The sequence below is a fragment of the Oncorhynchus nerka genome, linkage group LG4 (genome assembly GCF_034236695.1).
Source record: "Oncorhynchus nerka isolate Pitt River linkage group LG4, Oner_Uvic_2.0, whole genome shotgun sequence".
Lineage (NCBI taxonomy): Eukaryota > Metazoa > Chordata > Actinopteri > Salmoniformes > Salmonidae > Oncorhynchus > Oncorhynchus nerka.
Window position 1 is genome coordinate 84275734 of NC_088399.1, and position 25199 is coordinate 84300932.

General features: G+C 43.3%; 1 protein-coding gene across 1 annotated transcript; it reads right to left on the reverse strand.

Annotated features, from left to right (window-relative positions):
• Positions 1-1177: 1177 nt before the first annotated feature.
• Positions 1178-24932, reverse strand: col1a2 (collagen, type I, alpha 2). Its single transcript, XM_065017978.1, has 49 exons — positions 24741-24932; positions 23340-23341; positions 20929-20964; positions 20303-20386; positions 19586-19642; positions 18782-18826; positions 17425-17478; positions 17008-17061; positions 16781-16834; positions 16615-16668; positions 16011-16064; positions 15479-15523; positions 14970-15068; positions 14609-14662; positions 14155-14253; positions 13895-13939; positions 13258-13356; positions 13101-13154; positions 12885-12992; positions 12726-12779; positions 12479-12577; positions 12292-12345; positions 11972-12070; positions 11637-11690; positions 11265-11318; positions 11050-11157; positions 10740-10784; positions 10433-10531; positions 9255-9362; positions 8927-8980; positions 8764-8817; positions 7688-7741; positions 7504-7557; positions 7192-7299; positions 7020-7073; positions 6684-6737; positions 6425-6586; positions 6012-6119; positions 5603-5710; positions 5394-5447; positions 5036-5143; positions 4884-4937; positions 4614-4721; positions 4286-4339; positions 4063-4170; positions 3569-3815; positions 3063-3247; positions 2519-2761; positions 1178-2225 (listed from the first exon to the last, which is right to left on the reverse strand). The coding sequence occupies exons 1-49, from the start codon at positions 24808-24810 to the stop codon at positions 2079-2081; spliced, it is 4059 nt and encodes a 1352-aa protein (XP_064874050.1). The 5' UTR covers positions 24811-24932; the 3' UTR covers positions 1178-2078.
• Positions 24933-25199: the final 267 nt, after the last annotated feature.

Consider the following 25199-nt stretch of genomic DNA (forward strand, 5'->3'; position numbering starts at 1 on the left):
GCAGCTATTTTTTACTGTATTTTATTTTAGTTAGTTTAGGAGTCAAAGATGATAGTTTCAGTGTTAGTTACCGTTTTTTTTAACTGATTGAAAATTATTTTATTTCAGTTTACTAAATGTTTTTTTTTCATTATTTGTTTTCGTATCAGTTTTTGTTTACTACAATAACATTGCTCTAAGCCATTATTTGCTGGACACAACAGCAGTACAAGAAGGCCTGCCTCCGACCCGGCCACTAACATAACCTAGGCCTATTTAATGACATCCTCGGGCACAATGGTTTACATTTTATTATATCAGTTTTCACCGGTTGTGTTCTGGGCTAGGCCGAAAAGCACTGTCGATCTGTAATCTGTAAATGACTATGAGAGGAGCACCGATGCTTTAATCAATCCAATTTCATCAGATCAGTGCAGATTACTTCAAATGTATACATTTTGAGTATTCGAACAGAGCCAAATACTTACCCTGTTCTGTCCCTCGTCTTCTTGGGTATATGGTGAACTGATTTTAGGCAACGTCTACCGGATCTGTTCTTAACTCATTAACCACTGAGCGGCGCTAAATCAACATTGCGTAAATTAAACTCGTGCACCAGCCGGCTCGCTCTCCGTCTGTGCTCCAGCAATTCGAGCCTGCGGGGATGAGGTTACCTAGAAGTCCACAGTGGGAGGAATGTAAACAGGTAGATTATCTTGTGTAGTGTACATGCAACACTGCTGCATACTTTTTCTCGAAGCCTTTGTGACCCAAATATCACAATTCTATTTGAATACAAAATGTTACTTTGATTATGCAAGATGTAATATTAGAAATTACTATTGTCAGAGGCAGTGGATGCATTGAAAAATGTGTTTACAAGCACAAAATAATAATAATTTAACAAACAATTGTAAACAGGCATCTGTATTCATGTACTTTTAGGCCTATTTGATTCCGAGACTATTGTAAAAAGTATAGGTCTTTGATTGACAATGACTTATAAAACATAGTTATGATGATTAAATAAGTTACTTGAATGCTGGCAGGGTCTTTGCATTCTCCTCTTGGTTGAAAATGACATGTGAAATGAAAAGTTAAGTACTCTAACCAAAAACACAAAACAAATCAATCATTCAACGCCAACATCATTTAATGATATTATCATTATAAAACATGAAAGCACTTTAGTCATTGATGGTGTTTGGGAACATTGGACATGCTTTATTTCAGAACTTTTCACAATCGATTTAAACATCTCACATATACAAAATAGGTACAATAAACTTTGTGGTTTTTTTCTTTTGAGAGAGAGAGGCCGCCTAAAATCCATTCAAAATGGATGAAATAATGTGCTGTCAGCATGAACACTGCATTGAAGGGGGAATTGAAGGAGAAAAATGGCTGCACAAAAACAAAAAACTTCGAGACAAAAATGAACAAAAAAAAAACGTTGTTTTTTTTAAACGGTCAAAAACCAGACAAACATCAGACCAGACTTCCACCTGCTTAAAATGGGGTTAATCAGGGGGGGACCTGTGCAAGACTCAGTCAATACAAAGAAACACAGTAAGAATGAGAGTGGTTTCCTGCTCCTACACAGCTGGATGTTTAGCACCATAGGTCTCTGCTTCAAGTAATTCAGCACCTTTGATACAGGACGGAGCTTGAAGCCATAGAACTCGTAACTTCTAGGTTGTGGATCAGACAGGTTCTCAATATTTTTTTCTAAAAAAAAAACAGGCATGAGGTAGCTTCAACCTTTTTTGTAATATTTTTGTGGTTTTAAACCTCCTCATTGGAAGATATACAAAGACCACAAAGTGATGCATACGTTCAGCGTTTTTATTACACTTCTTTTATTTTTTACAAAATGATGACATGTCCCACAACATGGTGTTTTCCCGCGTCTCTTTGGGCTGCTGTATTCATTTGCATTGCACAACGCTCCGTTCAGTCCATTGGTCCTCTCCGATAGAGCCCAGTTTAAGCAAGTGGATGCGCAGTGGAAAATCAGCATTCAGTATAAAAACAACACAGAAAGAAGGGCAGAGATTCTTTTTTTCTTTCTCTCTTTTTTTAATTTATCATAAGTCCATTTATTTGAAACAGACTGGGCCAATGTCCAAACCAAACTCTTGATCAGCTCCACCAATGTCCAAAGGTGCAATGTCGAGGATGGGCAGGCGAGATGGTTTATTTGTTCTGTATTCAATGACTGTCTTGCTCCACTGGCCAGTGTGTCTCTGCAGAGGTAGGACAAAAGGAGAAACCATGTATCAGAATAGTGCACCCACTCAGTATATCAAATTGTGAAAACATACAAATGCTTCACTTACAATAATACCCTACAGTAGCCCATGATACTTTAAATAGTCAGATTCCCAAATTCTTTCACTAACCAATAAGTTACAGAAAACTACCCTGAGCCTGAGTTAACCCTTCCACCATGCACTGCATCTATTTGTGTGAGTGAGCACAGAGAAAACGAACAAAGCTATTATCCAGACATTGCGGTGGAAATGGAAAGGGGACTTACAGTGCAGCCGTCCTCCAGAACGTTGAAAGTGAAGCGACTGTTGCCCTCGGCACTCAGCTCCACGTCGTTGGAGCCCTGCAGGAGCACGGCCTTCTTCAGGTTGCCGTTCTCGCCGTCCATGTACGCCACGCTGTTCTTGCAGTGGTACGTGATGTTCTGGGTGGCCTGGTTGGCCAGGAGACGCATGAAGGCCAGCTGAGTGGCCATGCTCTGGGGGCTCAGGGTCTCGTCATTGTACGCAAACTGTGAAACAACATAGGAGGAATTAAGACAGGATCAGTGTCAAGATATAGACTCAAGCATTTAGAAAAAAAAACTTGATGAAGAAGCATATAGATAGATGTCTGATGATCTCCTTAAAATGGAACCAATACAATCATGTTAAGGGTAGTGGATATTAATGTAAGCCAAACATATGGTTCAATACTATACTAGTAAAACATGCCTCAAATCAGACTGGTGTGCCAATCAAATCAATGTGTCTTCCTGATGTTCAAACTGTCCGCTCTTGTCATTAGAATCAGTACAGGTTCAGTCTGCTCACCTCAGTACCACCGTTAATGGTCTCTCCGAACCAGACGTGCTTCTTGTTCTCAGAGCTCCTGTACCAGTTCTTGCGTGCGATGCTCTCTGGGTGAGGGTGGATGCAGGTGTGTCCGGTGGAGAAGTCGCAGTGGGCCTTGATGGCGTCAGCGATGCAGCCCTGGTTGGGGTCGATCCAGTAGAAACCTGCAGGGGAGGACAAGAACGAGACACATTGATTAGCACTGATAATACTAATAACACTATTATTAATAATTCACTGGGGTTTTACTTTGTTTATGTGTTGTTTCAGGTTCGACATGATACTGTATATTTTATGAGTTTGATCGCTCAAGGACAGTATTGGTAGTGAAATGTAGAGTGATAGATAAAGAGGTGGAAAGTTGTTGAGACTCAAAGGATGTAGATATTTTATTGGTTAAAAGAGTATGATGGTTCTAAGGCACCTCAGTGAGTCAACCAATCAATAAAGAGATAGACAGAGCTGTGTCTGTGCTACCAACTCACCACTGCTCCATTCAGGGTGGCTGAGTTTGATGTCTCTGCAGGTACGGGCGGGGTTCTTCTTGGAACCCTCGGGGGTGAGCAAGTTCTCGATCTGGGAGTTTAGGGACTTGATGGTGGCATCCACCTCGTAGTCCTTGGCCCTGAGAGAGGGCTGGTCGGCTCTGTACTCATCGTATCCACCAGACTGATCGTATCCACCACCAGCAGGACCTGCGGGTCCGGGAAGACCAGGAGAGCCGGGGGGACCCTGTGGGCGAGAGAAGAGAGTTGACAACCTCAACCTTGGTCAAAGGTCACTACAAGTGTAACTTGTTTTTGTGAAGTTATATTTAAGCTAATTACATGTTAGCCTAGATACATTATGTGTTTGGATGTTAACAGCTAGTATCTGCCTTCACACAGCTTATTAGATCATCCCTCTTTGTCAGCCATACTGTGGCTTTTATCTGACTGGCTGACTGACTGAGGCAGGTGTGAGTACTAGATATACTCACAGCAGGTCCGAGATGTCCAGGGGAACCACGGTGTCCAACAGGTCCGATAGCACCATGACCTCCAGCTCTACCATCCTTACCAGGGGGACCATGGGGTCCGGCAGGGCCCTAGAAACAAGCAGAGGGAGATGACAAGGACAGTTGTCAATACATGCCTTTTATCTGTCTAGTTGGAGGAAGATACAATGGAGGGAGTTTGATGTGGATAGCACAGGTTACTTACTCTGGGTCCAGCAGGTCCAGTGATACCAGCAGAGCCAGTCTCACCAGATGGTCCCTGGAGGGGAGAGATATGGTTAGATTAGAGACCTTAGGGGTAGCTACAGAATACTGCAGGGGTGGGATATGGTAAGATAGTAGACCTCAGGGGTAGCTACAGCATAAGAACATTGTCATACAGTAAATTATTCAGATTTTTACGTGACGTAGAAATAAAATGAAATGGAGGTGATACAAAATTGGGGATATGGGCTATTTCAGGATATGAGATTAGATTATGTTGGATGGATGGATAGATAGACAGGAGGGTCAGAGCAGTCATCATGACTTACGTTTGGTCCGGGCATTCCCTGGAGACCACCATGTCCACGCAGACCCTTCATGCCTCTGTCTCCTTTCTCTCCAGCCCCACCCTTCTCTCCACGGGGACCAGCGGGGCCCTACAACACAAGGAGACAGAACCATAACAGACATGCGTTATTTCATATCGACCTACAGTATAGGCACAATTAGGCTACAGCGATGTATTATGATAGTTAAAATGATTAGACAAGTCTTAACTCAGCTGTCCGAGTCAAGATGAGGTTGGATAAGGTACTCACGGGGGCACCACGGGCACCAGCAGCACCGACGGGACCACCATTTCCAGTTGAGCCCTAGAGAGGAAGAGAAGAAGATTAAGAGATGGAACCACGATAACAGTTCCTTTGTGTAGTGGAGAAGTTATGTCTGTTTTATGTGAATATGAACTTACAGACTCTCCACGGTTTCCAGGTCTGCCGACGGCGCCGGAGGGTCCGTTAGGTCCGGGTTGACCAGAGCTTCCAAGGGCTCCAGGAGAACCAGGCTCACCACGGTCACCCTGTAAGGGGGCAAAGTTCAAGGTTCAAAGTTGAAAGTTCAAGACATTGTTTCAACTGATATGAAGGTCCGTTCATATGAATGTTTCATGTTCCTGTGATGTAAAATGGAATCTGTAACCTGTAAAATGGAATCAGCTTCCCCTCTCCCAATCCTAACCTTAACCATTAGTGGGGAAAATGCAAAACTGACCCCCAAATCAGGGTCTAGGGGCAACTTTACCCTATACCACACATGAGAGAGGAGTGTACCTTGAAGCCAGCAGTTCCGGGACGGCCAGGAGGTCCATCGTTGCCAGGGCTACCCTGTGGGGTGACAAAATAGCATGTTAATTGCGCTGCCATGTGAACTGCATGTGAACTGTAATTTCGATTTTGAGCCCTATGTTTACTTACAGGCTCTAAGTACTTGTTTAACAAATGAATGAATCAATCAATCAATCAAATCAATCAATCCTTACCTCACGTCCAGCCTCTCCCTGAGTACCAGTCATACCGGGCATGCCAATGTTACCAGAGGGACCACGGGGTCCAGAGGCACCAGCAGGTCCAAGTCTACCAGGCTCACCCTGAATGGCACACAGTATCACAGGATCAACACAGTACAAACACATACCATAGTAACAGTCAATGTACTGTATCCATAACTCATCAATGGATTGCAACGCAGACTGATATGGTTGTATGGGCTGCACTAGTCTGGAATAGCCTGTCATTTTCAAGAAGTGTGATTTAGGCCATTTTGGATCATTCCAATATTATATGCCAAATAGCACATTTTCCAGAGCTTTTTTATGTTCTGCAGTTGGATGTGTCTGCTAAGGCAGTTTGAATAATGTTTTGAAATAACAGAAGGTGTGATGTTCTCACCACAGCACCAGGACCACCAGGAAGACCCTTGTCACCACGGGAACCAGGCAGACCAACGAAGCCAGAGGCTCCGAGCACACCTTGGGGTCCAGCGGTACCAGGAGCACCCTGAACAGGGACAGGAGATCAGGAGGTGAGAGTGGAGAAAAGCAGAGAAAGAAACACTATCACTTCCCCCTATCACCATTAGTGGTGAATGGGGGTGTTTTGTTACGCAGCCCAAACAATGTAAAATGCCTTGAGACCAAATGAAAAGCTAGCCTGGTCCGAGATCTGTTCTGTGCTGTTTTGCCAACTCCTATGGTCCCATTGCAAAACAGCACAAACAGATCTGGGGCCAGGCTAGTGAAAGGCATGACATAAATCTCATCCATTCTTGAGAAGAAGCCTCAACGGGAGCTATGAAGACTTACGGGAGGACCGCTCTCTCCAGTGGGTCCCTTGTCTCCAGCGATACCAGAGGGTCCAATTTGTCCATGCTCTCCCTGAGGTCCCCCGGGACCAGAATCACCACGGAGACCACGAGGGCCATCCTTACCAGCGGGACCGGCGGAGCCAGGGGGCCCAGAAATACCCTGTGTGTAGGGAAGAGGACGGGATAAGTGGTTATTGAGGGGAAAAAAGTGAGGTGTGTGTGTGTGTGTGTGTGTGTATGTGTGTGTGTGTACTTACAGCGGGACCGGGGCCTCCAACTCTACCGGCAGCACCAGGGAAACCAGTCAGACCCTGAAGAGAAAGAACACAGAGGTCAAAGGTAGAAAGCAGCCAAGGTCACTGGGTCACAGAGAGATGGGGTGTCGTTCACAGGCGGGTAGTGGCACCTTAATTGGGGAGGATGAGCTCATAGTAATGGCAGGAACGAAGTCATTGGAATGGTATGAAACACATAAAACAAATGGTTTCCATGTGGTTCATTCCATTGACTCCATTCCAGACATTATTATGAGCTGTCCTCCCCTCAGCAGCCACCTGTGGTGTCGTGTGTGTGATATCAGTGACAGTACTTACAGAAGGTCCAGCATCACCACGACCACCAGGGGGGCCAGCGGGTCCACTAGCACCCTAGACAAGAAAAGTCAGTAAATTATATCATTCCCAGTGAGGATTTACAGTACATGATGTCTGTGTGAATGGATATAGTTGATTCCCGTTGAAGATAGCATTTCTGAGTGAGACTTACAGAAGGTCCAGATTGGCCAGCAGGTCCAGAAGGGCCGGCGGGGCCGACATCTCCCTTTCCACCAGCGGGTCCTTTCTCTCCTCTAGGTCCAGACTGACCATCAGAACCCTGCATGGAACACAAAGACACGGGTCAGAACAGAACAAGGGCCGCAGCAACACAAGGTAGTGTGTGTGTGTTGGCGCGCGTACATAAAATTGAACACATGTTTGAGGGTATACGTCTCCATGTTAAAGAAAATCACTATATTCTGATGCATACATGGGACATGTTTATGTGTGGTTTCAGGGTATCAACTGAAGCAGTACTTACAGGGGGCCCGGCAAAGCCAGGAGGTCCGGCAGGTCCACCCTCTCCACGCTCTCCCTAAAACAGAGCAGGAACATTATAGGGTTGACTGGTGTTTTTGGGAAGGCATTCTGAATAGTAGATCATGTTAGTCCTTAATTCCTTTGAAGTGTGATAATGTGTTATATAAGTAGTTGTAGGTACTTACACTGGGTCCACGAAGACCAGCAGGTCCGGCAGGGCCGAAGGAGCCAGACTCACCCTGAAAGAGAGCAAAGATGGAGAATGTAAAGGCTGAATCAACCCAAAAATCTGAAAAGAATCAGCTTGGTAGCTCGGATGTAGAACATTTCTCCATGGTCTGCATAACTGATCAATGAACCCTAGCCTTTCAAGTTCCACAGGATGTCCAGTATTCAAGCTGAAGCGTATTAACTACCATTTGTTTCCAAAACAATGAGTTGCCATATCCTGGCAGATGAATTTGAAGTGTGATGGTGTATAATAGAGTAGGTGTCCAGGCAGTGTTGTGTCTTCCAGGGGCATGTCCAGTAGGCACAGCACAGAGGAAAACGTTTTGGAAACAGGGAGGTACTTTTTCAATCAGAAATGTTATGTTTTGTTTTCTGATGCAAATCGTAAAACAATATATTGGCGCTATGGTGCACCCTCCTGACCGTGACAGGTTTCCATCATTTGAAGATGACATCAGCTGTTTGGACCTTGGCAGTGTGCTACTGAAAACTGTCCAGCAAATGGCAACGTTGAGGTTCTAGATTCAGAAGCTGTGGCAGGTGGGTCAGTGCTATCTGGAATCCTTGGGACATCCATACCCTAAACCCCAACCCAAACTCCTAACTTAACTATTACCGAACCCTTACCTTAACCATTTCAAATTTCAGCTGTATATAATTTCCACTTCAATGGGGTAGGGACACTCCAAGGATCCCGGGTTGCACGGACCGTGGCAGATGGGGCCCAACTAGTTCTTCTCTCTGGTCTGGACTAGAGGCCTTTGTTGTTGTCCAAATATTCAGAATGACCATACTCAGCATTCCATATATTGATCAATTGTGAAGAGCCGAAGAGTCTTGAAGAAGCCTTGCTATTCCTGCTCTGTAGGTGAGTGAACGGTACTCCATCTTGGATGTGCATAATCGTTGACAAATCTTCCCTAAGTGAGCCCCACAATATTTCTCATCATCTGAACCAATGTGTTTCATTCATCCTTTGCTATCCTTTCATGTGTTGAGGACTAAGGGAGACGATATTCAGGCTGTTTACCTTTTCACCATTAGCACCGGAAGGTCCAGGGGGTCCACTTGGTCCGGCGGCACCCTAGAAAGAGACACAAGGCACAAAGTCAGACTAAAACACAATAGAGACAGAATAACAATGTATTGGATGTTTTCACTGGGAAATTGACCTAATGAGATGAGGAACTTACACGGGCTCCATCTCTTCCCATGTTACCCTCAAGTCCTCTGTGTCCACCCTCACCCTAGATTCGAAAGATGGGAAAACACATGTTAGTCACTCGTTTAAAATAACCATTATATATTATTGTTTTTAGTCAAGGTCTATCAGAGAAGATGCTGCATTAAGGCGAAGAATGTCAAATTCTCCCAATGTTTGTATTGTAAAATAACTATGAAGCGCTGCATTTCAAATCAGAAATGATCATTGACATCAATTACAGCTCTTATTCAACTTTTGTCTTATGAAATGTTACTTTTTAAAATATGTTTACTTGCGGCATATTCTGGGGGACTTACCTTCTCACCCTTGGGTCCAGGAGTACCACCGGCACCGCGCTCACCGGGCATGCCACCGGGTCCTTGGTGTCCAGGGCCGCCAGCAATGCCAACAGAACCAGGCTCTCCCTGAAACACAGACATTGGTGAAGAATGGTTCCACCTATCAGCTATCCATCTCATGGAGCAAGACCATGAGTGGTTAGGAGCTTCATCTGACTGCAGTGCTTAAAAGAACAGTGGTCTATTTCTCATACAGAATCAGGTTGAGTCTTCATCAAAACCATACATTGGTACTACCAGATCTATTGTAGGGCCAGAAGATATTACAGAACACACAACATGACCAGGAAAAACTCTGGGCATTGTTTACAACAGTAATATGGTTCTAAGCCCTTCATAGAGCTGGGATCACCTTGCCCTATTTACAACAGTAATATGGTTCTAAGCCCTTCATGGAGCTGGGATCACCTTGCCCTATTTACAACAGTAATATGGTTCTAAGCCCTTCATGGAGCTGGGATCACCTTGCCCTATTTACAACAGTAATATGGTTCTAAGCCCTTCATGGAGCTGGGATCACCTTGCCCTATTTACAACAGTAATATGGTTCTAAGCCCTTCATAGAGCTGGGATCACCTTGCCCTATTTACAACAGTAATATGGTTCTAAGCCCTTCATGGAGCTGGGATCACCTTGCTCTATTTACAACAGTAATATGGTTCTAAGCCCTTCATGGAGCTGGGATCACCTTGCCCTATTTACAACAGTAATATGGTTCTAAGCCCTTCATGGAGCTGGGATCACCTTGCCCTATTTACAACAGTAATATGGTTCTAAGCCCTTCATGGAGCTGGGATCACCTTGCCCTATTTACAACAGTAATATGGTTCTAAGCCCTTCATAGAGCTGGGATCACCTTGCCCTATTTACAACAGTAATATGGTTCTAAGCCCTTCATGGAGCTGGGATCACCTTGCCCTATTTACAACAGTAATATGGTTCTAAGCCCTTCATAGAGCTGGGATCACCTTGCCCTATTTACAACAGTAATATGGTTCTAAGCCCTTCATGGAGCTGGGATCACCTTGCCCTATTTACAACAGTAATATGGTTCTAAGCCCTTCATAGAGCTGGGATCACCTTGCCCTATTTACAACAGTAATATGGTTCTAAGCCCTTCATGGAGCTGGGATCACCTTGCCACCATCGGGGCCTGGAGTTCCAGCAGGTCCACGAGCACCGATGGCACCCTGAGATCCAGCAGAGCCAGCAGGACCAGAGTTTCCACGCTCTCCCTAGGAACAGACAGAGAGAGAGGGTGGCTGTCAGCATCTGTCATGGGCACATCACAGTATGTATACACTACAGGTGTGTGGGTGTGAGATGTATATAAAGATGTAAATGAGTGAACAGGATCATGTGCATGGCAACAGGTGTATGGTTGACCAGCTGTCAGAAGATCATAGTTAATGGTCTGTGAGAGATATTCATGAGTGGACATACCTTGACGCCAGCGGGTCCGGGGAGTCCCTGGTCTCCGTGCATACCCTGTTGAGAGATGAAGGCTTTGTTAGTGCAAGATATTACATAGTGAGAATACTATTCGAATAAAGAGAATATACTGAAACGGAGGAAAAAGGAGGTAACATTTCTATCAACTAAAATTTGCTGTTAAGTTTGTGTTACAGGGTAAATGTATTTGTTTGAACTTTGTTATGGCTTTGTGGATGTAGGTTTCTGGAAGTGTTTATGTGTTTGTGGATGTACAGTGGGTTTGTGTTACACATCACAGGTTCTAGGTTTAGTTGCTCACTTGGTTGCCAGCTTTGCCAGCCTCTCCAGCAGGTCCAGCAGGGCCGGGCAGACCCTGGAAACCTGGTGCACCAGAGGGTCCCTGCTCTCCCTTCTCACCAGCGTTACCCTGTAGAAGAGGAGAGAATCAAGTTCAATAAAATCAAATGCAATTCACTGTAAGATTAGATTCTCGTTCTTACTGTGTATTTAGAGGAAATAGTGTAGACTACTTACAACGACTCCAGCTGGGCCGGGGGCTCCATTGTTACCATCAGCACCTGGGCCGCCCTAAGCAGAGACAGGGAGAGCTAGGTGAAACACTGACAGCAGGTGAATGATCTATGATACATGGTAGTTCAGTCAAAGTTCATTGAGGAAACACAACTCTTTTGTAATAAATGACTATAGATGTAGAGTAAGTAATACTTAGGATACTTAGCTTTACCAACCGCTAATTTGAGAGATGGCTACCATAGTAGTAAATGAATGCCTTTAACAGTAGAGAGTTGATAATGTAATGAATGTTGTCTGATGCGGGGGTACTTACTCTCAGACCAGTAGAGAGTTGATAATGTAGTGAATGTTGTCTGATGCGGGGGTACTTACTCTCAGACCAGTTGCACCAGTTGGTCCCTTATCACCACCCTTGCCAGCCTCACCCTGGAGGGCGAGAATGAAGAAGAGACCATGGAAACGTCAGATGATCATCGTTTCATGTTGGTTGACAGAATATACGAGCATACTCTGTCCATATTCTGTCCTTCAATTTCACTTCCTGTTTATTCTTTTGATCCTATTCTGCGATCCATATCACTTCCTGTTTATTAATTTGATCCTATTTTGCCCATATCGAAGTGCATCAACAACCCAGCTGTCTCTCTCACAGTCCAATCTCACGCTAGTAGATCAACTTCCTGGTTTTACTTCCTGGTTCTACTTACTCCAGGTCCCTTGGGGCCGGGGAATCCGATGTTACCGGGCTGGCCTCTGGGTCCAGTTGGGCCGGGGGGACCAGTGCGTCCGTCCAGACCAGCAGCACCCTAGAATAGGACACCAACCAACGGGGATCAGATATGGCACACTACCACTAGGTGGGTTTTAACGTCGGTGGATGGGGTGGGTTACTGTAACCATACCACCAATACCACGTAAGTGCTTAGAACCAATCCATTATCATGACCAGCAATTTCATTGTATTCTAATATTTTAGGATATACAGTATTTGAAAGGATGAATACTGGAGATGTGTTTAATTACTTACAGATGGGCCTTCCTTGCCTGGGGGTCCACCCTGTCCAGAGTTTCCGGGCAGGCCCTATTAACAGACAGTACTTGTTAGTCATTTAGCATCACAGATAGAGATCACATGCTATATTTGGTTCAGAGATTAGACAGAGAATCCATTACACATCTTATTGAAACATGATTGACAGGTGTGTGACACTTACTCTGGCTCCAGTCAGACCAGACTCGCCAGCACGACCGGCATCACCAGGGGCTCCACGGATACCACCAGGGCCGGTGGCTCCACGAGCTCCGGGCATACCCTGGCAGAGAGGGGAGGAGGAAGAGGAACCCATGAGTACAGAACAGTCACTATATTACAAGGTAAAATTCACTATTTTCTTCCTGCATTTGAACAACTTTCATCAATGTTAATAATATTTATTGAACACAATATGCTGGGAGACTTACAATGGGACCACCTCTTCCCTCCAGACCAGGCAGACCACGAGTTCCAGCACCTCCCTATGAGACACAAACAGACATGAGTCAACCATAACCACTCACCTGCACCGTATAGCAATACACCAAGACTGTACCCCCACACTGGGTCTGGTATGATATACTCACTCTAGCTCCACGCAGACCAGCGGGCCCGGTGGCACCAACCTCGCCAGTTGAGCCTCTCTTGCCCTCCTCACCAGCGGGACCAGCGGCACCCTGGACACCAGAGTGACCCTGAAGGAGAAAGCAGAGACATTAGAGACTGCCACAAACACACACCATGTACTGACATAATGCTAAAGCATACCTATACTGCATAACAGCAGTAGTATGGATACTCACAGGCTCTCCCTTAGCACCAGAATCTCCTTTTTGTCCAGAGGGTCCAGGGTCACCCTGCAGTCAAAGAGACACAGATACATGATCAATACCTCAATATTCATACAGATTGTGTTAGTAAAGTGTTGTTGAACTGCTTTTTAGGTCCAGCGGTACTCACACCAAGGCCTCTAGCTCCAGTGGATCCCTGAGGGCCCTGGGGGCCGGGACCTCCTCTTGGGCCGGGGAAACCAGGGGCTCCAGCAACACCGGGGAGACCCTAGAACACACACACACACACACACAGGATGGAAGAGTGGTGAGTAAGAAGACAGCTGAAGTACCTACTGCATTAACATGATCATAACATTACCTAATCACATTACCATAATCGTACCCAATCACATTATATAACCACATGATCTAATCACATTACCTAATCACATTACCTGACCACCCAATATCCAATGGTGTCACTAGAACAGTTACTTATGGCTAATATCACTTCTATGTAATGTGGGAACAACTGAATTAATTTCTGTCCTTCATGAATTCTAAAGCTAAAGCGATTCATTGTTGATGCTATTTGAGTGTGCTATTTGAGTGTGCTATTTGAGTGTGCCATTTGAGTGTGCCATTTGAGTGTGCTATTTGCTGATAAGTCAACTGCTGTGCTTTAATCTTAACTCATATCATGCCTATATGAGTCCAAGGCTCAAGTGAACACGATTCTACATCTTGACCTTTGTCTCACCCTAAATGACCTTTGGACTGTCAATCTAGTCTAACCACAATGCAACTATAGCCAGAATACTTACAGCAGCTCCCTTGGCGCCGTTGATACCATTGTTACCAGGGTTACCCTAAAAGGAGAGGAAAAGGAAAGAGAGAGTGTTACACACAAGTGTGTAGAGATGCCAAGAAACCAACCAACATGATAGAAAATATATATGACCATTGGAGAGAGAGTTACAGTATGTATTTCAGGACCAGGTAACAAGAACATCAAGAGAGCCTCTTCAATATGACATATTTCACACTGTGATAATGTTGTAGTTTGTTGGTAGTGTATACTTACAACGGGACCGACGGGGCCAACGGCTCCATTAGTACCGGGCTCTCCTCTGCCTCCCTGAGGTCCGGATGGGCCATTGGCTCCAGCACCTCCGATCTCTCCCTGTTACAGTAACATTTTGACAGTCACACAATCCATTCAAATGGGTAATAAAATGTTTTATGATGTTATAGATGTTTTATGGTATAGAAATCCCCATAGGAATACTATGTATGGAATCATTAGTTTGGTCAACATGATTGATTTACTGTCTAAACTAAAGAGACCAATCAGATTATCGGATAGTGATAACCAATTAGAGAATCATGATGGGTGTTGAGGAAGCTCTTTAGATGTGGTTCTACGGTTCCCAGAACTGGGAATCTTCTCTGGTGTCCACACTAATAATGTCCATGATATACTAAGGATTGTGATCATGAAGAAATGCTTTGGAGATGACCATGATGACATCCCTCACCTTGGGGCCAGGGGCTCCAGGGAAACCAGGGGGGCCAGCTGCTCCAAGAGGACCCTGGGAAACAGGAAATAGAGAGATGACAGTGAAATAGAGGTCAAGGGCTACAGAAAGTGTTGTAAGATGAAGCTACCCCTAGAAGCGGACGATCTAACTTCAGTTTTAGCATTTCCACCTGTAATGATTTAGGTTAGGATTACGAGAGGGATAAGCTTATCCTAGATCAGATCTGGGCCTAAAGATTTTTGTAATCTTTTTTATTTAACTAGGCAGATACAGTAACTTCTACAGAGGGGTCACTCCTAGGTTATCCATAAGGTTAAGGGGTCAGAGATTATTGGGTCAAAGGAGAAGTAGCACTCACAGCAGGGCCGGCGGGTCCGGTGCTTCCATCAGCACCACGGGCACCAGCGGGGCCAGCAGGGCCGGCACGGCCTCTCTCACCATTCAGACCACGAGAACCCTGAGGTGGGGAAGAGAGGCAGAGAGAGAGTACGGTTGAGTACAAGTGTGTATTTATTTTTAAGTGCGTGTATATAGTGAGTATAGTATATGATATATTACTGGTTGTACATTTGATTTCCCAATGAGGATAATACATAGTGATTGGTGATCAGTAGACAGTGAAGAGGATACAGCAAGTACTCATCTCCATTGTTTCCTTTGCAATCAGCTATGTGAACGCAATGTATTTTGCACGTGACAAATGGTAAAGAATCAATGTGAGGTACTTTCAGGCTCGGCTATGCAGGTGACATGTTCTATTAGTGATACATATGGCTCGGTCTAGCACCTGACAACACGCTAATTTTGACATTTTCCTCTTGGGAACAATATGATGAAAGAGAGAAGGGTGACAATGTGTGAACTTACAGCTTGTCCGGGGTTTCCGTTAGCTCCATGGGCACCTGTCTCACCCTATGGGAGAAGCAGGAGAACACATATTCAGATGACAGGAGGTCATAGGTTACAAACGGTGTGAACACTGGATATATCTAGATTGGTAAACACGGTTGTAATAGAAACGTAATTCTCAGAGATTTATGTAGGTACTATGGTGAACAAGTGGTAAAACAAACACTGATATTTGAGTAACTGCTATCAATGTAGCGGGATTGTGACTAAACGTGCACTAAAATGTGCTACTGTATGTGAAATTCACTTTACTTTTAGGTGTTACAGGGTAGGTTTCCGGACCCAGGTTAATCCTATACGTCAAGTCAAAAGCTTGCACAATGGATCTCTGAATTGAAAGTGTTTTTTTAGTCCAGGAATAGGGCTAATCTGTGGCCTACAAAGATGAAAGCTAAATGTCTGTTACACCTCCTGTGCCATCTGTGGGATTTGACAGGGATAAAGGAATTAGGTTGTGATTGAGGAGGATGTACTGTGGCTGCAACATTACCTTAGCACCTCCTGAACCAGACTCTCCCTTGCGTCCATCCAGACCATTGTAACCCTGGAGCACAAAGAGAACAGGTTAGCATCCTGAGACAATACACAATTATTATAGTCTAAAATCAATTAACAGGAAACAAATAATCTCCCCCACCCCCTTATCGTTCAGATCATATTGATTCTCATGTTGATTATCTGGTGAGGGAATATTAATTTGAGTTTAATCTAGAGATCTCTGCCAATTGTATTCTGTTTGATGTAGGATGCATTTTCACTCAGCTTCTCATGGGACAAAACTCCTAATTTCCCATAATTACTAGTCTTTTCTATAGACTATATCTGCATCTCACCAGAGCCACAGTGGGGGGGAATAGGGTGTCATTTGTGATGAGTACTACAAGGGAAGTGTGTGACCGGGTCACATTCAGTGGGGTGCAACATTACAGAACATCCAGATACAAATGTATTACGTAGAACAGACATGTGGAATGGAGAATCATGTCAGCTCTATACAAGTAATCTCTATCTGTAACCGGGGATACTATATAACAGGGTTGTTGGGAGGTCGTTAGGAGAGGCAGGGCCAGGCAGGTGTTTATGTAAATACTCACTCTGTGTCCCTTCATTCCAGGAAGTCCAGGAGTTCCGGGGAACCCACGAGCACCCTACAGAGGAGGGAAAGAAGAGGTTTTAAGTGATAACAATTTATGGATTCATGTATATTTAGTGTCAATGTATATTTTGTTAAAGTATGTCAGCTCTGGACATTGCCCTTACCTGAGTTCCAGGGCCACCTCTGTCACCAGGCTTTCCAGGTCTGCCGTTGTTACCCTAGAATTGAACAGACAAGCTGCATTAGATGTGTATACTGTAGGTCCACTATTATGATAGCATGTGTCTGTACCATTTTCCACATTCTCTAATTGCCCCAGTAGGCAAGTAGTGCCACAGGTAGATAGTTATTAAACCAACAGTTAGACCAAGAATTTTAACGTTTTACTTACATCCTCACCGGGCTTGCCAGCGGATCCAGAAGGTCCACGAGCACCAATGGAGCCCTTGGATGAGAGAGATGTCAGAGGTCAGGGTTAAGGTCATAGTCAAATTCTGTGTTCAGTGCTCTAGGTTGCCTTTCTGTGTAATAGTCTAGATGGCTTCATCTGTGTCTGTAGAGTTTAAATGGTTAACGCACAGGTATGAGAAATTAATATCTGTTTAGTCCAAATTGACTATGGGGTATCACTGGGTGGGGATGTGTTGGACTATAACTATACTACATGAGACAGTGTTGAAGATGTGGGATAAGGGGTAGAGGAGAGAGAGTAAGGGGATATGTATAGAGTTACATGCTGAGCTCTGATCAACCTGTTATAGAGAGAATGTTACAGTGGGTTACAGCTTCCATGAGAGAGTTATCTTACAGTCTGTCCGGGCTCTCCAGGCTCTCCAGCGTGTCCTGTGAATCCTTGGGGTCCCTGTTGATGGGAAAATGACAAGTGAGTCGATTTATCCAAATTAGACATTGTTTTATTACTATGTGATCAGTTAGGTGTGATGAGTAGAACCAGGACTTATTCCATCCTGAACATGTGATCTGATCCCTAGTTAGGGGCTATAGTAGGGTCCTAGTTAGGGGCTATTGTAGGGGTCCTAGTTAGGGGTTCTAGTTAGGAGCTATAGTAGGGGTCCTAGTAAGGAGCTATAGTAGGGTACTAGTTAGGGGTCCTAGTTAGGAGCTATAGTAGGGGTCATAGTTAGGGGCTATAGTAGGGTCCTAGTTAGGGGTCCTAGTTAGGGGTATAGTAGGGGTCCTAGCTAGGGTCTATAGTAGGGTCCTAGTTAGGGGTCCTAGTTAGGGGCTATAGTAGGGTCCTAGTTAGTGGCTATAGTAAGGGTCCTAGTTAGTGGCTATAGTAAGGGTCCTAGTTAGTGGATATAGTAGGGGTCCTAGTAAGGAGCTATAGTAGGGGTCCTAGTTAGGGGTCCTAGTTAGGGGCTATAGTAGGGGTCCTAGTTAGGGGTCCTAGTTAGGGGTATAGTTAGGGGTCCTAGTTAGGGGTCCTAGTTAGGGGCTATAGTAGGGTCCTAGTTAGTGGCTATAGTAAGGGTCCTAGTTAGTGGCTATAGTAAGGGTCCTAATTAGTGGCTATAGTAGGGGTCCTAATTAGTGGCTATAGTAGGGGTCCTAATTAGTGGCTATAGTAGGGGTCCTAATTAGTGGCTATAGTAGGGTCCTAGTTAGGGTTCCTAGTTAGTGGCTATAGTAAGGGTCCTAGTTAGTGGCTATAGTAAGGGTCCTAGTTAGTGGCTATAGTAAGGGTCCTAGTTAGGGGCTATAGTAAGGGTCCTAGTTAGGGGCTATAGTAAGGGTCCTAGTTAGGGGCTATAGTAGGGGTCCTAGTTAGTGGCTATAGTAGGAGTCCTAGTTAGTGGCTATAGTAGGGGTCCTAGTTAGGGGCTATAGTAGGGGTCCTAGTTAGGGGCTATAGTAGGGGTCCTAGTTAGAGGCTATAGTAGGGGTCCTAGTTAGTGGCTATAGTAGGGGTCCTAGTTAAGGGCTATAGTAGGGGTCCTAGTTAAGGGCTATAGTAGGGGTCCTAGTTAGGGGCTATAGTAGGGGTCTTAGTTAGAGGCTATAGTAGGGGTCCTAGTTCAGGGCTGTACTAGGGCCTGTACGTTTTTCCTGGCCAGGTCACTGAGTCAGGAAAACCTCCTGGCCTTCATGTTGAGTTTATATGAGAAAAATAAACCACCTTGTGTCATTTGAGAACTACTTACAGGGGATCCGGTAGGTCCGTTGGGCCCTCTAGATCCCATCAAACCCTGAGGAGAGAAAGACAAAGCACATTGAAATCACATCAAAGTAAAGTTACTGTACATGATCTTAATACTGTTCAATCAAAATGGATGTCCAATTCGGATATGAATCACTGCAGGGGGAATGAAATTGGAAAAATGTCAAACAAAAACGTTTGCTTAAAATAGCAGATTAAGGCTGTGTGAAATGTGTTACATCTTATCCAAATTTAAATCTAAAATGATTTGGGAAGAAGAGGGATAACATTTGAAGAGAATAAAATGGTAATACATTATTCATGGTTACTGAATTGGTAACAGCAACAGATGAAGAAATAGATGAAGAAATAACTGCAGTGCACCTATTATGTCCAGGGTTTGGTGTCATATGCTGGACGATGAAGAGGTTATGATCAGTTTTGTAACAGCTCATGATCTACAATGCAGTTTCTGGCTGAATCCCAGAAGAAAGCCTACTTCATAGGCACTGATAAGATTATGAAAGGCTATCAGCTTCACGGTTACAACTCTACCTTGTCCTCCAATAGGCCAGGTGGAATTTTCACAACATTGCTTGCTTACATCCATCTTATCAGATCCATACAAATGCCTAGGGGTCAGGGGCTAGGCAAGGACTAGTGACAAGGGAATAATGGCCTAAGGGCTAAGCAGGGACAGTGCCAGTGCCAGGTAGGTAGGGCCTACAGGGTGTGCCAACTGGTTAGGGGTGAGGGTTTAATTTGGGGTTAATTCAGGGTCTCTCTCTCTTGTGTTCGGGGGCCTCACCATGGGTCCAGGTCCGGGGTCGCTGCCTTTTCCTCCATCAAACTGAGCAGCAAAGTTCTGGCAAAACAAAACAGGGACACACATTATTATCACAGAAATGAACAATTAATAAAAGCCATGTTTGACAAAAGATAATGGTATAATAGTCATAATTCCATTGGTTAATCCCAGAGGGTCCTGAGACATCAGAGTAGTAGTTCTTAGAGTCAACCATGATGAACCATACTGAACAATATTGACAAACTTTCCCAGTATTGAAAATTTTAGTCCAAAACGAAATTCTCAGAATAAAAGGTCATTGGAACCTCCAATCACTTTGTGTGTGTAAGCCATGTTTATGATTTACAGTGTCAGGGGGTCATCATGGAGTCAAAGGTTCATAGGTCAACAGGGTATAAAGTCATAAGGGTATATGAGGTCATGGGGTCAAGACCACCCAATTGAACTCATCCCTAGAGAGTATTCAAGGGACACTCTGAACACTTTTACCATGGCTGATTTGAAAGAGGAACCAAGTGCCATGCCCTGGTAACAAACCAAAACAGAGGAGTTCTGTTGGTCACGTTTAGAGTTACAAATGTCCTCCATTTTTGGGGGAAAAAATTGCCAGCCAGTGAAAACATTTGTTACAGAACTGTCAGACATTTCATGTGTGACTAAAACATGCTTGTTTTTAGAGTGAGAAAATGAGGGACATAATGATATCGCTGAACTTACTCCTCCAAGTCCAGGGGGACCAGGGGGCCCGGCAACACCGGGGAGTCCATCTTTACCATCTCTTCCATTACGGCCTTGGGGACCCTGAGAGAGAGATAGAAACAACTTATTACTTAAAGAAATGTTTCAGCTAAAATACTTTACATTCTATACATATTCATGCTGTAATTCCGCTGGAAATGTCCTTCATCCTCTGCTGTTTTTTATGATGACTTTATATTTTTGTTTTCTGTTGTGATGTTGCCCAGTCCTGCAACATGCTGGAAGTGCTGTATTGTACACTATAGAAAAATGGGAAAACATTCTCCATTCTTAGATAAGCAAAATTATTTCAAAATGACTACAATTTACAAAATGATGTATAATTGATCTATAGCCATTTTAAAATCATATATTATTGCTTAAATGTTTATAATATATCTGGGTAAAAATACAGCCAATAATATCGTTGTCAACATCGAGGATGTAGGCCTCTGTGCCATGTGATCAAGGGGTGTGGCCACAACGGGGTCAAAGTATCTCATGTAGCCCTCTCAGAAATGTACATTTAAACAAGCATAGTAACTTGCAGACACCTAACATACAACATCTAAACACCAAAGGGGACAGCTGGGTTCTTTGCTTACCCTGTCACCTCGAGGTCCTTTCTCTCCCGTTGGGCCCTGTGGTGGGAAAATATCTTAATCAGACAAACCACTCAAATAAACATTTTAAAAGCATATCAGTACTTCTAGATGGTCAGACCCTAATCTCAAATAGATTGCATCAATGTTAATTCAAGGAAAAATCCACTCAAACTATCTTTTGGTATTTTTTTCATTAATCCAATGTTGATCATTATGATGATGTGGCCAGTGACAATTTGCTTTTTGAAAGCCCAATATCTTGAAAACTTGACTGCTGACATGTAAAACATTTTGGGACTGTATCAATAGTGGATTAATGAAAAAAAAAATATATATATATTTTTGGAGTGGATTTTTCCTTTAATTGATTTCAAGCGTTAGAAGATAGCAGTCTATGTGTCATAATGTGTACATAAACAAACTTGACCTTACAGTTTGAGGACAAGCATGTTAACACATGCTTGTCCTCTCACTTGACCTTTGACCTGAGCCTCAAAGTTTAGATATGCCACACTTTTCTATACTAGTAAATGACACATAAATAACATGTTCTCACCTTGAGTCCCCCCTAAATAGAAAAGATGATAAATAAATGTAAGATTTATTTATTCAGTCTTTCCTACATTTCTTATGTCATTCAAAGTGTAAGCTATATCAACCGTACCTCACTTTTCTCATCTTTTTTTCCAACAAAGCATATTAGTTGCCAGTGTCATAACACAGTATTGCATGCATAAGTGTATATTATAAGTCACATGCTTGTGCAGATAACTATATCAAACAGATAACAGCACATAAAGATATAATATCATATTAAGCACTATTGCAGAGAGATGTTTAAAGGTGCACTATGGGGCTGGGTCAGTGATCTAATACCAAATCCAGATTGATGTTGCATGGCAGTAGGCTATGCAGGTGTATAGGCAAATCAATCAATCATAATCAATTCACATAGAAACACTGCCCCTTTAAAGCCTCAGAATGCCAATATAGAGCTGCGAAACAATATCCAGGTGAGCAATTTGTAGCAATCTCAACTATAACAGACCATTTTAAACAAGCAATACTTCCTTTATACTGTAAAAACAAATCTGATATAATACAGACCAAATCCAGGGCCCGTGTTAAAAAAAGCTTCTCATAGTAGGAGTGCTTATCTAGGATCAGGTCTTACCTTCCACGTAATTGTATTAATTATTATCTAAAGTGCTAAACTGATTCTAGATCAGCACTTCTCAGAGACTTGCTGAATATGGGCCTGGAATGTATCTGCCATTTTTTGCTTTCAAACCTCTTCCTGATCCTATTAAAGGGCCCGTTGTGCCCAGCGGCCCCATGGGTAAACCAGCACCAGCACTGGCAGTTTTAACGGTCACTGACACCACCCCTGACCAATAGGAGCCTCACCTATTCATTGGCAGCAAATGAAGAAAAAATAACCCTCTTCAGAGGCAGCCTAGAAATTGAAGTGAAATACTCCGCTATAGTTGAGATCGCTCATATTGTCGACAGAGGCCACTTTCACCGAATATTAGCTGGAATTTGGAACCAACAGATAAGATGCAAAAAGGTAAAATCTATTCTAAAAGCTGTTTTGATAGATAATATCATGCACATGTACTAACCGCTGTGATGTTTCAACGAGGAGGAGGAGGGGAAAGGACATACTCAGTTAGAACATGATAACAAACATAGTAAAATAGTTTCTGGAGCAGTCTAAATTCTCTCTTATTTTGACGCATTTGTCTAATGCAAAATGCCTTATTTTCCTTTGTAGATGCAAAATAACTGTTGTTATTTGTTTCCAGAATATACACAAAGACTAGAATGATAAGCTTCTAAACGGCAATCTGACAAAAACAACCAAAACCATATAAAAGGTGAAAGGTAACAAAGCTGTCCACATAAATGCAGCCAAGCTTCTACAATATTCAATTGAGTTTTGTCAACAACAACATTGGGTCATATATAGGCCTGAAGTAGTTACTAAAATTCAACAGCATCCATCTTTAGGGAAAATAAAAATATTCAAATAGGACTAAATTATATTGAATGTATTGTTGACAACATCTCACTGACTGGAAATGTCAAGTGTCATTTAGACACGTGCCAACCAGCCAGCCAGTGAGAAGTGTTTACAGGCTTCAACCAGCCAGCCAGTGAGAAGTGTTTACAGGCTTCAACCAGCCAGCCAGTGAGAAGTGTTTACAGGCTTCAACCAGCCAGCCAGTGAGAAGTGTTTACAGGCTTCAACCAGCCAGCCAGTGAGAAGTGTTTACAGGCTTCAACCAGCGAGAAGTGTTTACAGGCTTCAAAGGCCTGTGTATCCGCATCCCCTAAGGAAATCCATTTGTGATGGAGAGAAGACCAGAAGTAAACCTTGTGTAATTAGGTACTGTATATGAATGTACTGCTATAAATTAAGTGATCAGCATTCACTATAGTATACCTAAGTCAATTATATCCTATCATATGCTATCCTATGCTTTTGTATTGCATCATTGCCTATTATCTACTCTGTATAGCAGGGCTGCCCAACCATCTTCCTGGAGATCTACAGTCCTGTGGGTTTTCAGTCCAACCCTAATTTAACACATTCTACTAATTAGCTGCTCAACAAGACCTTAACTAGCTGAATCAGAGATGCTAAATTAGGTTTGGACTGAAAACCCACAGGACAGTAGATCTCCAGGAAGATGATTGGACTGAAAACCCACAGGGCAGTAGATCTCCAGGAAGAGGGTTGGGCAGCCCTGATGTATAGCAACTTGATTTTGAGGAGTCTAAATTACTACATTTTGGTCTAAATTACATTGTCAATGGTTCTGAAGAACTATCATCTTATGTTGCTTGTTATGACCTAGGCGTTTCCTGTTTAGGCCTCAGTGGTGTCCTCATTATGATGCGGCATAACAACCAGTTCCTCTACATTTGGTCCTGCTCTGCTGATGGATTGGCATCGCACCTCCTCTAAAATACTGCGTTGTAATGTCCTTACGTGGCCACTAGATAACGCATTTGGACACTTAAAAGAATATCATCACGGAAAAAAACGTTTTAACTTATATTACTTGTATATACAACGAAAATGTCATTTGTTTTACTTGAAAATAATGCTCTTAATTCTTATAATACTAATATTAACTATATTTAAATGAAATATCTCTAAACCTCTACACAAGGCCGTCTCTTTCACAAGGCCTAACAAATAGGTCATAGCTTGCACTAAGTTACTCAAGAATATGTCAAAATAATTTTGGGATCGAAAATCTATACTTTTGTAAAGATCTATATGTATTTCTATCGAAAATATATCTTGGAGGGTTGATGCCAAAGGGCATGCTGTTAAATTGACCACCAGGGGGCGACGTTTCAATTCCCTATAATAAAAGTTCATTCCCTGGACTCTGAACAGTATGTACAACGCCCCAAACTTTTCATCCTAGGAGTTTAAATATACATTACAATTGTAGTCTAGATGTTCGCAGTTCCATTGTTCTAAAAACTATTCAAAGACACTACATTAACAACTTTAAACGATTCTTTCAAGCCTGTGATAACGTTCTCATCAGTGCGTTTCTCTGACTAATCAATTGTATCCACGGAAAAAGAATGAAGAATCCACCGAAATGACCAGGATCCGTTCGGTTTTATACAGCCAGAGGGAAGCCCTCAAAATAACTTTTAGTGGTCCTCTGGTTATTTCCAAGTAGGTTCCATATAAAAGCCAAACATAAGCGCTGTAAGGTCCTCCTGAACTCTTAAAACAGGACAAAAATCCTCGGTAAAAGAAAAAAACATATCAAACTTACATTGGCATGATGCTAGAAATGAAGTTACTGCAAGCAGCAACAGAATCCGGTTATCCACAAAGCTGAGCATGTCTAAGCAGACATGCAGACTCCTTGTGCTGCAGTGCCCTGTTTAACTACTTCAAGCAGGCATACAGTTGTGGTGACTAGAGTAACTCCAAGCTTGGAAACCTGCTGCCGTGATGCTAGAATAATACAGACCAATCAGTCCTATTTATATGGCAGGAGGTTCCTTTGTCTGCGTGTCAACAGTCAGCCCTCGGACCAATAGGAGAAGTGAAATCCTATACGACTCCCATCCCATCCCATCCCCAATAAGTCATGTGGTCCTACATCTCCAGCCTTCTCCCAGAAACGTTGGCAATGCTTCGTCGATGATGACGAGTGCATCGTTTTAATTAGATCCATTCTTGAGGACGTGGACAATGTAGACGTTTAAAAAGGAGTAAGACCTGCATT